General features: G+C 42.4%; 1 protein-coding gene across 14 annotated transcripts in view; it reads right to left on the bottom strand.

The window, feature by feature from the left end:
• The window catches only part of NRXN2 (neurexin 2), a 1,344,669-nt gene that overhangs the window by 698,774 nt on the left and 629,129 nt on the right, over nucleotides 1-16,766 (bottom strand). For 13 of the 14 annotated variants that reach the window (XM_068260058.1, XM_068260059.1, XM_068260060.1 and 10 more), the window contains one exon: nucleotides 7,951-7,980. The exons of the other annotated variant lie outside the window; for it this stretch is intronic. In XM_068260058.1, the coding sequence (XP_068116159.1) occupies nucleotides 7,951-7,980 (30 nt within the window). The remainder of the gene's footprint in view (nucleotides 1-7,950; nucleotides 7,981-16,766) is intronic. 14 annotated transcript variants of the gene reach the window in all.

The raw sequence follows: 16,766 nt of genomic DNA, 5'->3' as shown, positions 1-16,766 counted from the left end.
TATCCGAGAGGGACAACAAATAACAAAACCACGGTTTGCACCATGTGCCAGTTATGACTAATGCTATCTATAGGAGGTGCCAACTGCAGCATGGAATAATTAAAACAGTTTAAAAGGGAGTCAGAATGGTGATCTATCTCATCATCAAAGGAACACCACAACTTAAAAGGCAAAAATTTTTTTTAAAAAATGATTGGACATACAAGCAGCCAACTCGTTTCAAGGGACAAGCCCACTCTCCCAAAGGTCAAACAATACATTTAAGTGATGACCTAAGGTGCTCCGACACATTATTTGACCTGAAGAAGTGATGATGTTCCTTTAATTTAGAGGCAAGTCACCATTCTTTCTCCTTTTTAACTACTTAACGACCGCGTCACGCCGATTGACGTGAACGTGGCGGTGCCTAATGCCAATTGGCGTATAGTCCTGCGGACGTGTTTTGGTTCTCATAGGCTGATGACTATAACAGTCGATCGCTGTCATTGGCTGGTGGGGGGACGGAGGGATGGGAAATAAATTAAATAAAAAAATACACCTTTTTTATAAAAAAAAAAAAACACTGCCTGCAGCAGCGATCAGAGAACCCACCAACAGAAAGCTCTGTTAGTGGGCAGAAAAGGGGTTTTTGGATTACTTGTGTTCGGAGTTGTACAGCCCTGCAGCGAGCCCTTAAAGCTGCGGTGGCCTGAATTGTAAAAAATAGCTTGGTTGCTAGGGGGTGTAAACCTATGGTCTTCAAGTGGTTAAACTCTTTCAATTATTTCTAACTACAGTAGGCACCTTAAAGCTGGTAATATTGTATCCCACTGTGGTAGCAGGTTGGGTTTGTACGTATATGTACGCCGCCGGTGAGCTAAATGATGGCTCATCCTGCAGCCGATCAATTCCCCGATGGCGAAAAGTACTATTCCCCCTCCGAGTCGTCTCAACTCAGAGGGAGATGTAATTCGGGGTTTGACGGTCGCCGGAACCCCAAATTATCCCGCACAGTATAACATTACTGCTATGGCTGCCGAATGCCGAAACCACCTGTGTGGGTTTTACCCAAAACTCTTTCCTGTGTTTTTTTTTTCGTCTTTTTTTTGAGAGTGAAGATTCCTATACTCGATCGTGGCCAGGTTTGTTTGTGTTCCACAATCACATAGTGATTAGTAGGCTTTCAGGCAACCTATGTGAATATTCTACTTTCTACATATTGTCAGTTCATCTCAACTTCTACAGTATCATGGACTCTCTAGGCTTTTTTTCCTCCTGTCTCCTGAGTTTTCTACAGAACCAGTTATGATTAAAGCTGGCTGTAGATGGATACATTTCCAAACTATATTTTAAAAGATTGGTTTCAGAAAAGACGGTATTCACAATATGTTGACTGCAGAAAGATCATATTTCTGTGTCATCAATTCTCACAAGAGATTTGTTCAGAAAACTGATTGGGAAGATTTAAAAAATGTAGCTGATCATGCAGTTTCTTGCTAGTCCTGATTCTTTTCTATGATAGGTTCATAAAGCTTTTAGTTTATCTTTAGTGTAATTTTATATGGTATGAACATTTGTAACACAAGAAGTAAGGAAAAGCCAGATATCTCACGGTGATCTGGAGGTACTAGAAAATTATAAAGGGCTAAACGAGATCAAAAAGCCCTCCAATAAAAAAATGCAGTGCTTAATGTTATTTTGCCTTCTAAAAAAAGAGGGAATTTGTGATAAATCAGCTTTAATCACTATGAACTATCTGTATATTCCTAAGTACTGGTCCAAGGCCTATTCTAGAGAATCATATCAATCCATGCTATGCACTGATGAGGACCAGAAAGCCTGAAAAAGGCTGTATGCATGTTGCACTGATGGGGTTTTGAAAAATGTATTAGCTATAGACTCACTGTGAACCAGTGATTCTGGATGTGTGCCTGGTTTTCAGGGGCATGAAGAGATGATTTGCATATTCAAGGGTGGTGCATCATGGGAAACCACAGTTGTTCACGTAAAGCTGAAATATCGCAAATCCCTTCTGTTTTAAGGAGGCCCCTCTCAAAACTAGTTAGGCTCCATCAGCTAGTGAGTGACGCCAGGCGAACTCCATCTCTGTGCACCAACGCTGCTAAAAACAACTGAGAGATGGAGCCAGGACCAGCCCACCGCTTCCCCAGACACCAGCTAACCTGTCACGAGATTCTCCACAGCCTAGCAACTGGCTGGCTGTGGATTGAGCGGAATCCAGCTGAGGTCTCAGTACGGAGGACCGGTATCTGAAGTAGAGGAGGGTAAGCTCCCAATACTTCCATGCGAGTTTCCTTCGAAACATATTCACGGCTTCCCAGAATGGCATTGCTGCTATAAAATTGCTGTAGAGTCCAGAACATTTATACTTTACAGGTGGCTTATTTTAATGTGAGGAATTACAATTTCATGTTGCTGAAGATAATTGATATCTTCCTATTTTATGCTGCTGATGATAATCCATGCGATAGCCTGCATATTTATTGTGTTTGTTAATCAGGAAAATTGACATTATTCAGTATATAGATACTTTTTTCAATCCCCGTCAACTTAAAGAGGAACTTTAACCAAGGATTGAACTTCATTCCAATCCATAGCTGATACCCCCTTTCCCATGATAAATCTTTACCTTTTCTCGAATAGATTATCAGGGGGGTCTGTATGGCTGATTTTGAGGTAAACCCCCTCCCCCACACAGTGTGATGTTATGGCCATAGCCTTGACAGTTTGCTGTCTGTGAACAGTGCTGCATTGTGGGAAATAATGGCTTTTTCCAACTGCCAAGCAAGCAATATCTCCTTCTGTGCATGGAACTCTCAGTAATAAACATTCCATACAGATCACATGGCAGAACTAAAGATGTCACCACCAGTGATACATTTCAGAATGTAAATCACGGAGAGGAAAGATTTTACAATTAGAGATGGGCCGAACCTCCGATTTTCGGTTCGCGAACTTACGCAAAAGTTCGGTTTGCGCAAACTTTCACGAACCGTAATAGACTTCAATGGGGAGGCAAACTTGAAAAACTAGAAAAAATTATGCTGGCCACAAAAGTGATGGAAAACATGTTTCAAGGGGTCTAACACCTGGAGGGGGACATGGCGGAGTGGAATGCATGCCAAAAGTCCCGGGGAAAAATCTAGATTTGATGCAAAGCAGCGTTTTAAGGGCAGAAATCACATTCAATGCTAAATTGCGGGCCTAAAGTGCTTTCACACATCTTGCATGTGTATACATCTATCAGGGACTCCCTCCTCCCTTCTCCCCCTCTGATTTTGTCTTCCAGGGATTTGTAGGCTGTCAAAAGCAAGCTCACATACATTGGCCAGGAATCAAACCCAGGCCAACTGCTTGGAAGGCAGCTATGCTCACCACTATACCACCATTGACTGGGAATCGAACCCAGGTCAACTAACATTACAGGCTGAAACCAGCCATTTCACTCATCTTTGTCTTCAACTACAAGAAAGGCCCAGGAGTAGTCTTAGCTACCGTAATATCTATGTTACAGCAGGGCCCTTATTACACTTTCTCCTACAGGGCTATGGAAACCGTTTTGCCCATGCGATAAAGCAAGCTGCAAAAAGGAAATCATGCCTAGAAGAGGATGGTTTCAATTCATCAACTTCTGGGTTATGGGCCCAGCACACTTCCACTGTGCCACTCTGCAGTCTGCTTACATTTGCATACAATCTTCAAGTTTAAGAAGGGTACATTAGTTCCCTTCACAAAACACAAAAGGCAAGGCTGTCCCTGGGTGGGCTTGAACCACCAATCTTTCGGTTAACAGCCAAATGCGCTAACCAATTGTGCCACAGAGACTGTGTATGTAGTTGCTGCTAAATGGCTATCTGGGGTTCTCTTCTCTTCGGACAGCTGTTGAACACAAAAGGCAAGGCCGTCCCTGGGTGGGCTTGAACACCCAAATGCACTAACCAATTGTGCCACAGAGACTGCTGCTAAATTATTTTATGGGGATGTATGTGTGTCTTTTGGAGGGTGGAAGTAAGTCTGGTCCAAGAAGTTTAACACCACTTTTTCCTACAACGAAGCATTAACTGTGTGGCAGCAGAGTGGTGCAGCAGAAGTGTGCTGGGCCCATAACCCAGAGGTTAAAGGATTGAAACCATCCTCTGCTAGGTGTAGTTTGTTTTTTACACCTTGCTTTACCACATGTGCCAATTGGCGGGCATAGCCCCTTAAGAGAAAGTGTCATTAGGGCCTTGTTGTAACATAGATTGTAGTGTAACTATTTCAACTAATGTACCCTTCTTAAACTTGAAGATTGTATACAAATGTAAGCAGACTGCAGAGTGGTGCAGCGGAAGTGTGCTGGGCACATAACCCCAAGGTTGATGGATTGAAACCATCCCCTGCTAGGCATGATTTAATTTTTGCACCTCACTTTATTGCATGGGCAAAACGGTTTCCATAGCTCTGTAAGGGAAAGTGTACTAAGGGCCCTGCCGTAACATAGATATTACGGTAGCTAAGACTACTCTGGGCCTTTCTTGTAGTTGAAGAGATGAGTGAAATGGCTGGCTTCAGCCTGTAATGTTAGTTGACCTGGATTTGATTCCCGGCCAATGGTGGTATAGTGGTGAGCATAGCTGCCTTCCAAGCAGTTGACCTGGGTTCAATTCCTGGCCAACGTATGTGAGCTTGCTTTTGACAACCTACAAATCCCTGGAAGACAAAATCAGAGAGATAGAGAGAGAGAGAGAGAGAGAGAGAGAGAGAGAGAGAGAGGAAGGGAGGGAAAGGTAGGAAGGTAAAAAAAACCCACAAGAACAAGATTAGCTCTCAAAAGAGCTGTTGTGGGGTTCTATTTTAGGAATAACAATCAGCCAGGAGGAAGGTAACAAGCTCACAAGAGTCTAACTAATCTTTCCCTATGAGAGTCTGTCAGCAGCTTTCCCTTCACTAATTACTACAGGGACACAAACTACTATAAGGGCCAGAGCTGCCTGCCTTATATAAGGAGGGGGGGTGGCTCCAAGAAATAGTGTAGCCTGATTGGCTACAACGGTTCTGCTGACTGTGATGTAGAGGGTCAAAGTTGACCCTAATGGAGCATTATGGGGGTGAACCAAACTTCCGGGAAAGTTCGCCTTCGCTTGCGAAGGCAAACCACCCAAAGTTCGCCTGGAACCATTCGCGTGCGAACTGTTCGGCCCATCTCTATTTACAATAGACAAACACTGACTAAATAATTTATAAGTGAATATTGTATAAAAAAAGAAGCAATTTTATTCATTATATTATTTCCACATAGTTCCTATTTATGTTACAACTATTGTTTCAACTCACTGCAGTAAGGGTGTGATTAAGTTGAGTGTATGTGTACAAACCTGGTCTAGATTAAAAAAAAAAAAAAAAGGTTACCATTAAGTGACAACCCTCATTTAGGTCAATCAGTCTATTATATGGTTTCAGAGTGTGGTTGCCTCATGCTATCTAATAATCATCTTTTATTGTCTTTGCTTCAGCTTTGCTGGCTCCTTACACGCCTCCCAAATTACAGAACACAAACTACCATTGTACTCCCAATTAAAGATGGCCTGAATAGTTTACCGGTGGACAGTTCCCGAAGAATTTCCGCTGTTCGAGTTCTTGGTGAACTGCAAACATATGGCCTGTTTGACCTGCCCCTATACATCATCATGGAGCCAAACTTTGACCCCTTACCTCACAATCAGCAGACACATGACAGCCAATCAGCTAGCATCCCTGCTGGGCCCCCCACCCCTGTTAAAAAGCAGTTGCGGTGGCTATATTGGATCCCTTCTCTGCTGGCTGCTGACTGCTAGTGCAGGGTCAGACTTGCTGCAGAAAGGTAGGGAAAGCATTAGCTAGGCCTGTGTTCTTGTTCCTTACTATGCTGTGAAAGCACCCCAAACAGCCCTTTTGAGGGCTAGTACATCGATCTCTTGTGTTTATTTTTTTTGTGTATGACACTCCCAGCCCACACAGAAGTGCGCCCTCTATGTATCTCTCTGGCAGCCGCTGGAGAGATATCTAGAGAGTGCACTTCCTCTTGCGCAGACCGGCCATGACTAGCAGAACTAATGGGATCCAATACCGGAGCTGCAGGCAGCGGAGGACGGCAGCATGGGAGCGATCTGTGCGCATGAAGCTGGAGGAAGCCCCAGGTATGTATAAAACTTTTTTTTAATTTTGTCTCTGGTACACTTTAAGGAAGCCCCAGGTAAGTATGGAACCTGAGGTGCTTCTCAGGTTCATTTTAAGCCTGAGAAATTGATTATTTTCCTGCTTACTCTTGCTTTTAACTATTTTTTACTGTTAATTTTACCAATTTAAAAACCCCTAAAATTCAGCCCTATTGCAGATCTTTATTCCAATAAGGGTAAAGAATGAATGCAAATTCACTAAAAATAATTTTTAAAAAATCAAACGCAGTTCTTGTTCTTACGAGTGAATGACCTTAAAGCAAATTGGTAAAATTAACAGTAAAAAATGTTAAAAATTGGTTTTCTAGCATGGAATTCTGTTAATTTTAGTTCTACTCAGTTGTGGATGTAATTTAACAGTATTTTATACAAACAATGCTGACATTTCAATTGAGAAAGGAATTATGCAAGACTTGAGCAGAAGATGGAATGGGGTCCTCGATGAAGAATTTAAGGATTTGCAACAGTCAATAAGTCATGTTCCTCCATGAGGAAGAGCGATTTCTATGAACACCTCTTTGGGTGGCAGCTAGCCAGAATTGCTACTTAAGGCAAACATCTGTGGCTGTGCATAAGATGCGTTCGTTACAAGTTGTTCTTTTGTGACTATACTCTCTTTTAAGTTTTAATCGCACCATGAGGGGCCTCTGCGTTTCACTTTACTGAAATTATACGGGATTAAACACAGCTGATTTGTTGTGTGACTGACAAGGACAAGAGAGCTGAATGAGCCGGTAAGCTAGACGCAGGGATGGAATCCCCATAACAACGGAAGGACGTATGTGTTACTGCAGGTTAAGTATAACAGACATCCAAGGCTGCAAGGCATGAGGTATTGTGCTTTTGGATTTATACGGCTGGAGAGACTTTCGCTGCATGGTTTTAGTTGTGGTAATAATTTTGTGAAGCTGCTTACTGCAGAGCAGCTATGAATTGTATTTCTTTTACCTCTTTGTAATACTCACCCTTGTGGCACAAGCTCTCACGCACCATGATGTGTGGGTATTGTAATAGTTCTGTGGTAAGTGAGTTGTGTATTGGACAGCCGTGTTCTAGTTTATCTTGGGTATTCAGTTCCTTTCTTATGTTTTGTTAGCTTGGTTAAGCTGATCACTTTCTGCTGTGAGATATATTACACAGCATCGTTCTTTGTAAGATCTTGCTATTTAATAGTTTCTAATATGACATTTTTGCTTGCACCTGTTTAATAAGTTAATATTTGTAGAAGTCATTTCAGATAATAATGTATATTCTGTTTCCCCCTTTTTTAGGCAAAAACAGCGAGTGAGAGAAATTAGGGAACGGGGTTAGACTGACTGTTAGAAAGAAACAGAGTGAGAGAGAGGGGACAGGAAAAAGAGAAAGAAAGAGGAGAGAAAAGGTAGAGAAAGAAAGAAAGAAAGAAAGAAAGAAAGAAAGAAAGAAAGAAAGAAAGAAAGAAAGAAAGAAAGAAAGAAAGAAAGAAAGGTAAAGAAAAAGAGAAAGGATAAAAATAAAATTTAAACATAAAATAAAAAAGTAAAAAATTATCAACATCAGTACTTGGAAGTGTGTTATTTTCCAAAATGAATGGTCTTGGTTTTGGCAAATGATTGAAACCAATGATGCATGACACACACATGGAAGGGAAAGATTGCAGAAGACGGAAATGCTATAATGGAAAATGGTTAAGAAAAGACAGAATGAAAGGTTGAAAACTTAACAGAAATTAAAGGACAGGGTTAGGAAAAAAAAGAAATGTGGATTAAATCCGTACCTTGGCTGCTTAACGTCAGATGTGCTGGAACTTCGGATTTTGGGGATGGGAATAAAATCAGAACAGAGTGGTAGTGGGGAGGGGGATAGAGGAAGAAAGAAAGAAAAAAACGAATAAACGACAAGTTTAGAGAAACGTCACAAAAAAATAAATTAAAAAATTAGTTAAAAAAAACTTAGTCTATTTTTTTTCTTAAAATGCCACAATTTAAAATTCAGGTTTTAGGAGATGATTTTTTTTAATTTGTGACAGGCATCTCACCCCATTATTGGGTAGGTGGGAAAATATAGGGGAGGGTAAATGGGAAATAGAGAAAGGGACAAAAAGGAAGGAAAGGGGGAGATGCCAAAAAACAAACAAAAGAAAAAATAAATAAATAAAACAAAAACATAGAGATATGGTAGTTTAGTTTTGGTTTCATTGAAGAAAGAAAAAGCATTTGGAAGGGGGGAGATGGGGGAACAAAACATAAAAATTAAACAAAAGAAAAACGAAACAAAAAGATAGTAAACAGAACTAAAAATAACCAATCAAAAAAAGAGCCAAATGCTTTTTCTTTATATATATTCATATATATACAATAGGATGGAAACACACATAGAAAATATACAACGTAAGGCAAAGAAAGCCGAGTGTTGTATGCAATAGTGTAACAGCTACAGTTGTGATACATCTTAATCATATTTACACAGTAATGGCAAAGGCTGAAAAAGAAATTCTGTTTCATTTCAATTCACATACAATACACAATCACATTTCAACTTATATTAAAAAAGAAAGATACAACCATACATATGCTCTATTAATCATTAAAATTGATATACAGTTTTAAGAGTGACATGTTGCTATGTCAGATCCAAATCATCGTTCAACTCAAAATTAAAATAGGCAACAACATCAACATGACATATACATTTAGAACAGAATTAATAGAAATTGTTCAAATCCAATACATATACATACATGAAAAAATAATGAACGCTATTCTTTCTAATAAACCTGGTTATTAATAAGAAACGATTATTAAAATAACACCATAACAGTCATTCTACTAAAAAGAATCACCAAATCAAAATGAAATCATCTATCAGAAACAATCGAAAACGAAGCACTGCAAAGAATGTTGAAAAAACTCTAATTTGCGCTTCTCACAAAAGGCCCTAACTGACTCGCTTTGTTCATATCAAAGCCTACAACCAATAATTGTCCATGCTTCAACACAGTCTACTATGCCACCACCAACACTCTCAGTATTTAAACCAGTGTAATGCCATTTCTCTTTCTAAAAACATTTTAGATGCAGAAGCAAATCTATGCAGGTTTCCAAGACACTATACTGCTACTTGTATCCCTAAAAAACTTATCACCCTGAGTCAAGGGCTATGCTGCTCACCCACAAACCCAGGTTTGAGCATATTAACTCATCATTCATTATTTAAACTGAAAGATTACAGTGCCCCATCTATAATTTATGTTTGTAGGTGTTTTATAACATTTAACTCAGAAATGTGAAAAAACACCAACTCTGTGCTTCAATCACAAAATCAGAACATCACTTATAATACAATAACAAGGTTATTTTCATATTCCTGAATGGGTGTTAAAGGGAATGTATAATGCTTTAGAATATTTGCTTTATTGATTTTATCACAAAATAGGTCATTGTTATAAATAGCAATACTGTATATGAAACATTACAAATTAACAGGTCATGAATTTTCTTTCAAGCTGCACTTGCTAGCTTGACAGTTAAAGTTTTGCTCTGCTGTTACAGAAAACAAGCCTCTAGCATTAAAAAAGTAAAGTCCTGTAGACTTTGCTTTCCATAGCACTGTCCTATTTTTTCTGCAATACAGTATAGCAAGACTTTTCTTAAAGTTACATTGTAAACTAATCAAACCAGCAAATGAAGCTCCAAACAAATATACAATTTTCATCAAGTTATTCAATATTTTCCTAGTTTGAAAACAATTCAAAATATTTTTTAGCACCACATAAAACACATCATAATATATATATATATATATATATATATATATATAATGATATATATATATATATATATATATATATATATAATGATATATATATATATATATATATATATATATATATATATATATATATATATATATATATATATATATATATACATACATACGCACACACATGCTGATAGCGCTTAAATGTTTGGAAAGCCACAGGTTCAATTAGACCTAAAAACAGCGGATAGAGGTGATGCAGAGCTTAAAGGGAACCTTAACTGAGAGGGATATGGATGTTTCCTTTTAAATAATACCAGTTACTTGTCAGTCCTGCTGATCTCTTTGGGTGCAATAGTAGATGAATCACACACCTGAAACAAGCATGCAGCAAATCCAGTCTGACTTCAGTCAGAGCACCTGATCTGCATGCTTGTTAAGGGGCTGTGGTTAAACGCATCAGAGACACAGGATCAGCAGGAGAGTCAGGCAACTGGTATTATTTTAAAAGGAAAAATTAATATCCTTCTCAGTTTAGATTCCCTTTAAATATAGGCAGTGTACACATCCTGCATTCAAAACAAATCAACGTTAATGGAGGATATTAGCTTCCAAAACTGTTTGCATGCAAAGTATTCTGTACTGGACCCTTCCACCACAACGAGGCCATCCTTTTGGAAGGGACCCTAGCCTCTAACTAATTAAACAAAATATGTATAACCTAGGAGCAGCTGGCCATAAAGTGGTTTACACATTTTTACAACAAGGATGAAACGTCAATAAATGCAATATTTAAGTTTGCATTTAGTTTATATCAGAGTTTAGGGCTTTAGTGCATAAATGTAGCATCTGTTTTGAATACAAGGTGTGTATGTTGCCTCTAGGGGGGGGGGGGGGGGCTCTACAGACCTCTATTGGAAGATATTCAGATGCAACCTGGTCTTAGGATGCACTGCCATTTCTCTCCTGTTGTTGATTAGACTTAAGTCTAAACTTTATTTGATAATGCCACGGTGAATCTAGTATCAGGGCTGCCATTTTAAATAATCTTCTCCAGCATCTGTTTCAGAAAAGTAATGCTTAACTGTGATGAGCAAAGAGCTCTCCTATAATGCTATTTAGCTACATCCAGAGAGTGGTGATGCTCAAATATGTTTCTGTTTGGTTGACGTACTGTTTGGCTAAAAAGGTTTGATTTCTAAAGTTGAGGGGTTGCAATTTCAAAACACTTGACTTTCTGCAACCATGATTACTGCTTGGCTGAATGCAACTGCACACTGCCCACCAATGAACAGCTATAATGTATGTGCACCTGTGAACTAACATAGACCTCTTTCAGGAGACTGTTTATATGAATAGGGGAAAAGTGCAGTTGTGTGCAGGATTCCCTTTAAATGGCTTAGAATTGCACTGCTTGGTAAACAGGTCACTTGCTATACTTGTCAAATGTGTGGTGGTGCTTGGCAATCCCTTTCTTGACAGTACTTTCCATGATTGTGCCATGTGTGAAATGGCCAGTGGCCAAGTGTATGTATCCATCAGTTAGTATTACCCCAGCTTTTGTAAACAAACCGTCTGAAAAGACACTATCCCATATTCTGCAAGTTATAGCCACTGATCTATCTTGGACAGCTGACAGTCCATAGGGTCTTCACTTATGAGGTTGAAAAAATCCAAGCTCAGGCTAGCATATTTATTGACTAGCATGGAGAAGCAATGCCTATGAGTTTAACCTGTGATTAGGTCATGCCACTGTAGCCTGAATACACTTTGCAATGTCCATGCCAGATGTCCTCTACCATTGGTGGTGATACTACTGCTGCTTCCTGCTTGTCTACCATGGGACATAGAACTGCGACAGAACGTAGCAGATGCATCTCTGATGCCCTCAGAAGAGGCTCTGCACGACCAGTCTAAAAGTACTTCCTAATACTACTAGTTTTAATAGGATTTGTAAAAGGATGCTTAGTGTTGCAGACAAACAATTTACAACAAAAGGAAAGGAAAGTTATACAAGTAGAAGATTTTTCAAACGGGGACTACACATGATATGTAATAAGACAATTGAGAAGATAGGTATGACGCTTTCAGTGTATATCAATTGGAACTAGACAAGGCGTAGTTGCCCCAAACCAAATGTAGAGCACCTGTTGTCAGCACCAAACACTGTGATTGGATGTGGATGTCACAGTGTTTGGTCCTGGATATAGGGGTGCCACACGCATGGTTTGGGACACCTGCACCTTTCACGTTTGAATACAGAAACTCCCAGGTTTTAGGTTTCCTAACCATTCCAATTTACATCTAGTAGTTTGGTCTACAACCAGGACCGGTAGTAATTCTCATTGACCATATGCATTAGGACCAGTTTATGGGGAGATTCTCCTTCTTCCAGGAAATCTTTATCATAAATATCCACCATTACTCATGAACCACTTGTGCCCATGCTGCAGTACAAGCATGTCCTCTCTGCCACCAGTCTGCAGCGCTGATGAGCACAGCATTCATGCATATGTGCCTGTGCTCATCACAATTCCCAGTTCCCAATTCCCTGCGACCCCCATGCCTTGGCAGAAATTGGCAGCCCACTGTGGCTGAGTATTTCTTCACTAGACTCCACAGAAAAAATATTTGAAGGGAAAGGGGACCACTAAACCTCAGATAAAGCTCCACTAGACTCCAGGGAAAGATATGAATAAAAGGGGGTATCGCTAGATCACCAGTACAAGCTATGACAAAAAATATCAATTTTTTTTCAAAACTTTGCGCGCGAGTTTTTCCCTCAAAGCGGTGCTAACCTACTTAGTGCAATGCTTATCACGCCCAAAAGTCTTTAGGCGTGCTAACTAGGTTAGCACTGCTTTGTGAATCAAGCCCATAATATGTTATGCAACACACCACTGTGAATCCAGCCAAAGCCATTGTTTTTTCTGTGTTCTGTTTGAATCCACAGTAATATACATTAAAAAGGCAGTCTACAGCATGGCTTTCTCCTGGGGAGGAGTCCACAGTGCCACCTGCCTCTAGAGACTCTAAACTCTAAGTGGTAGTAGTCACACCATGTGATTCATACAGAAACAGTGGAAATCAGTATTTCCAATTTTTAGCCATACATTTGCAACGCTAAAGTCCTAGGACATGTCCTCCCATCCTCTACTGTAAGCCAAGAGTAGTGTTGGGCGAACATCTAGATGTTCGGGTTCGGGCCGAACAGGCCGAACATGGCCGCGATGTTCGGGTGTTCGACCCGAACTCCGAACATAATGGAAGTCAATGGGGACCCGAACTTTTGTGCTTTGTAAAGCCTCCTTATATGCTACATACCCCAAATTTACAGGGTATGTGCACCTTGGGAGTGGGTACAAGAGGAAAAAAAAATTTAGCAAAAAGAGCTTATAGTTTTTGAGAAAATCGATTTTAAAGTTTCAAAGGGAAAACTGTCTTTTAAATGCGGGAAATGTCTGTTTTCTTTGCACAGGTAACATGCTTTTTGTCGGCATGCAGTCATAAATGTAATACATATAAGAGGTTCCAGGAAAAGGGACCGGTAATGCTAACCCAGCAGCAGCACACGTGATGGAACAGGAGGAGGGTGGCGCAGGAGGAGAAGGCCACGCTTTGAGACACAACAACCCAGGCCTTGCATGAGGACAAGAAGCGTGCGGATAGCATGCTTTGTACCACCATGCAGTCATAAATGTAATAAAGATAAGTGGTTCAATAAACAGGGACCACGCGGCAACGCTAACCCAGCAGCAGCACACGTGATGGAACAGGAGGAGGCGCAGGAGGAGAAGGCCACGCTTTGTGAGACACAACAACCCAGGCCTTGCATGAGGACAAAAAGCGTGCGGATAGCATGCTTTGTACCGCCATGTAGTCATAAATGTAATAAAGATAAGAGGTTCAATAAACAGGGACCACGCGGCAACGCTAACCCAGCAGCAGCAGCAGCAGCAGCACACGTGATGGAACAGGAGGAGGCGCAGGAGGAGAAGGCCACGCTTTGTGAGACACAACAACCCAGGCCTTGCATGAGGACAAAAAGCGTGCGGATAGCATGCTTTGTACCGCCATGTAGTCATAAATGTAATAAAGATAAGAGGTTCAATAAACAGGGACCACGCGGCAACGGTAACCCAGCAGCAGCAGCAGCAGCACACGTGATGGAACAGGAGGAGGCGCAGGAGGAGAAGGCCACGCTTTGTGAGACACAACAACCCAGGCCTTGCATGAGGACAAAAAGCGTGCGGATAGCATGCTTTGTACCGCCATGTAGTCATAAATGTAATAAAGATAAGAGGTTCAATAAACAGGGACCACGCGGCAACGGTAACCCAGCAGCAGCAGCAGCACACGTGATGGAACAGGAGGAGGCGCAGGAGGAGAAGGCCACGCTTTGTGAGACACAACAACCCAGGCCTTGCATGAGGACAAAAAGCGTGCGGATATAGCAGCAATGCTTTTTGCCGCCATGCAGTCATAAATGTAATACAGATGAGAGGTTCAATAAACAGGGACCGGAAACGCTAAACCATCCCAGATGTTCATCGGTCATGTTACTTGGTTGGGGTCCAGGAGTGTTGCGTAGTCGTTTCCAATCCAGGATTGATTCATTTTAATTTGAGTCAGACGGTCTGCATTTTCTGTGGAGAGGCGGATACGCCGATCTGTGATGATGCCTCCGGCAGCACTGAAACAGCGTTCCGACATAACGCTGGCTGCCGGGCAAGCCAGCACCTCTATTGCGTACATTGCCAGTTCGTGCCAGGTGTCTAGCTTCATGCCCGGTTTCAGGTCCAGCGGTGCCAGCCACAAATCCGTCTGTTCCTTTATTCCCCTCCAAATTTCCTCCCCTGTGTGCTGCTTATCCCCAAGGCAGATCAGCTTCAGCAACGCTTGCTGACGCATGCCAACAGCTGTGCTGCACTGCTTCCACGATCCTACTGCTGCTGGTGCTGGGTTAGCATTTCCGGATGAGGTACAGCTTTGAGATGCGTTGGAGGAGAAGGAGTCAGAGAGGTAGGTGCTGCTGTTGTTATCCAGCTGTTTGCGGCGTGGGCAACACCCGCGCCGTAGCAGGTGAGGAATCGCTGCCAGGCTCCACAAGGTTCACCCAGTGCGCGGTAAGGGAGATGTATCGACCCTGGCCGAACGCACTCGTCCAGGTGTCAGTGGTGAGGTGAACCTTGCAGGCAACGGCATTCTTCAAGCTTCGGGTTATTTAGCTGACCACGTGCTCATGCAACTCAGGCACTGCAGAGCGCGCAAAGTGGTAGCGGCTGGGAACCACGTAACGTGGGATGGCCACTGACATCATGCCCTTGAAGCTGTTTGTCTCCACCACTCGATATGGCAGCATTTCGCAGGCCAGAAGCTTGGCTATGCTGGCTGGCTGTTACTGCCACGGCCCGGGGGTCATTTGCTGGCAATTTCCTCTTGTGCTCAAACATCTCAGAAACAGACAACTCAACCGTAGCGCTGCACACCGAAGGGCTGTTGGTTGTTGTGTTTGATGAACACTGGGAGACCTCAAGAGCACTAGTCCGGAAAGTGACAGTGTCAGCATCGTCTGATGTTTGTGAATGTTGTGAACCACGCAATGGCTGGGCTACTGCTGCTGCTGAGGCGGGTCTGGTGGTGAGTCTGGTGAACCCAAGGGAGGCAGTGTTGCTGGTGGTACCCTGTCCTGCCGCGTTTGCCCACAGAGTGGGATGTTTGGATAGAATGTGGCGGCTCATGCTGGTGGTGGAGAGGTTGTTAATACTTTTCCCCCTGCTCAGGCGGGTCTTGCACACCTTGCAAATCGCCATGGTAACATCCTCAGTGCAGTCTTCAAAGAAAGCCCAGACTTTAACTGGCTGAGGACTCGGACCTCGTGCGTGATGTGCTGGTGCTGCTTAACCCACTGCTGGACGCTTGAGAGGTCATCCAAGTAATTATCTGGTCCTGTTCTTTTGGATCTGTGAGGGTTGTTGTCCTGGACAACATGGGCAGTATTGAGTGGGTTTTCTTGGGTGCTCCCCTGTGGCCTGTACGTGAACCGTCAGGGGAAACACCTCTTCCCTTGCCCCTCCCTCTTTCACCGGATTTCTTCCTCATTTCACTTATCCTTAAAGTACACGCTGACTGGCAGCAGTACAGTGGCAGTACAGAAATGCTATACAGTGGTGGGTGAGCGGTGTACCACTATTGTCAGCAGTGACACAGAGCACAATGCTATACAGTGGCGGGTGAGCGGTGTACTACTGTTCCCAGCAGACACAGAGTGGAAGTAAACACAATGCTATATAGTGTGGCTGAGCCGTGTACACAGAGTGGCATTAAACACAATGCTATATAGTCTGCTATATAGTCACCCCGAACAGGGTGATGTTCTGCAGAACCCGAACAGTGGCAAACACTGTTCGCCCAACACTACTGGGAGGGAACGCAGATTTTAGTACCTAAACACACGATACAACATGTTTTCCGGGGTCGGACTCTGAGGCACATACAGATGGTCCCGATCATCATCCTCATCATACAACTCTTCTCCTGAGTCTGACCCACCCACCACCTCTGCCACCCCAACATCCCCAGACACAGACCCCTCATCGTCCTCAACATTAACTTGGGATGCTGGCCTGAGCCAGACCTCCTCCTCCACATCAGGCCCCATCATCTCCTCAATGGCAGCCCTCATTAATCGCTCTGGCGACGGACTGATGGACACAACGTTCTCCTCCGGGGAGGGCTGCTGCTGACCACTGGCTGCTGGGGTGGATGTTATAGCTTGCGTGGGGCGTTGGCTGTTGCTGTTGTTGGGAGTGCTGCTCACAGCGGAGGTCTCTG

The sequence above is a fragment of the Hyperolius riggenbachi genome, chromosome 11 (genome assembly GCF_040937935.1).
Source record: "Hyperolius riggenbachi isolate aHypRig1 chromosome 11, aHypRig1.pri, whole genome shotgun sequence".
In the NCBI taxonomy this organism is placed as follows: domain Eukaryota; kingdom Metazoa; phylum Chordata; class Amphibia; order Anura; family Hyperoliidae; genus Hyperolius; species Hyperolius riggenbachi.
This window is presented reverse-complemented; position numbering and strand designations above follow the sequence as displayed.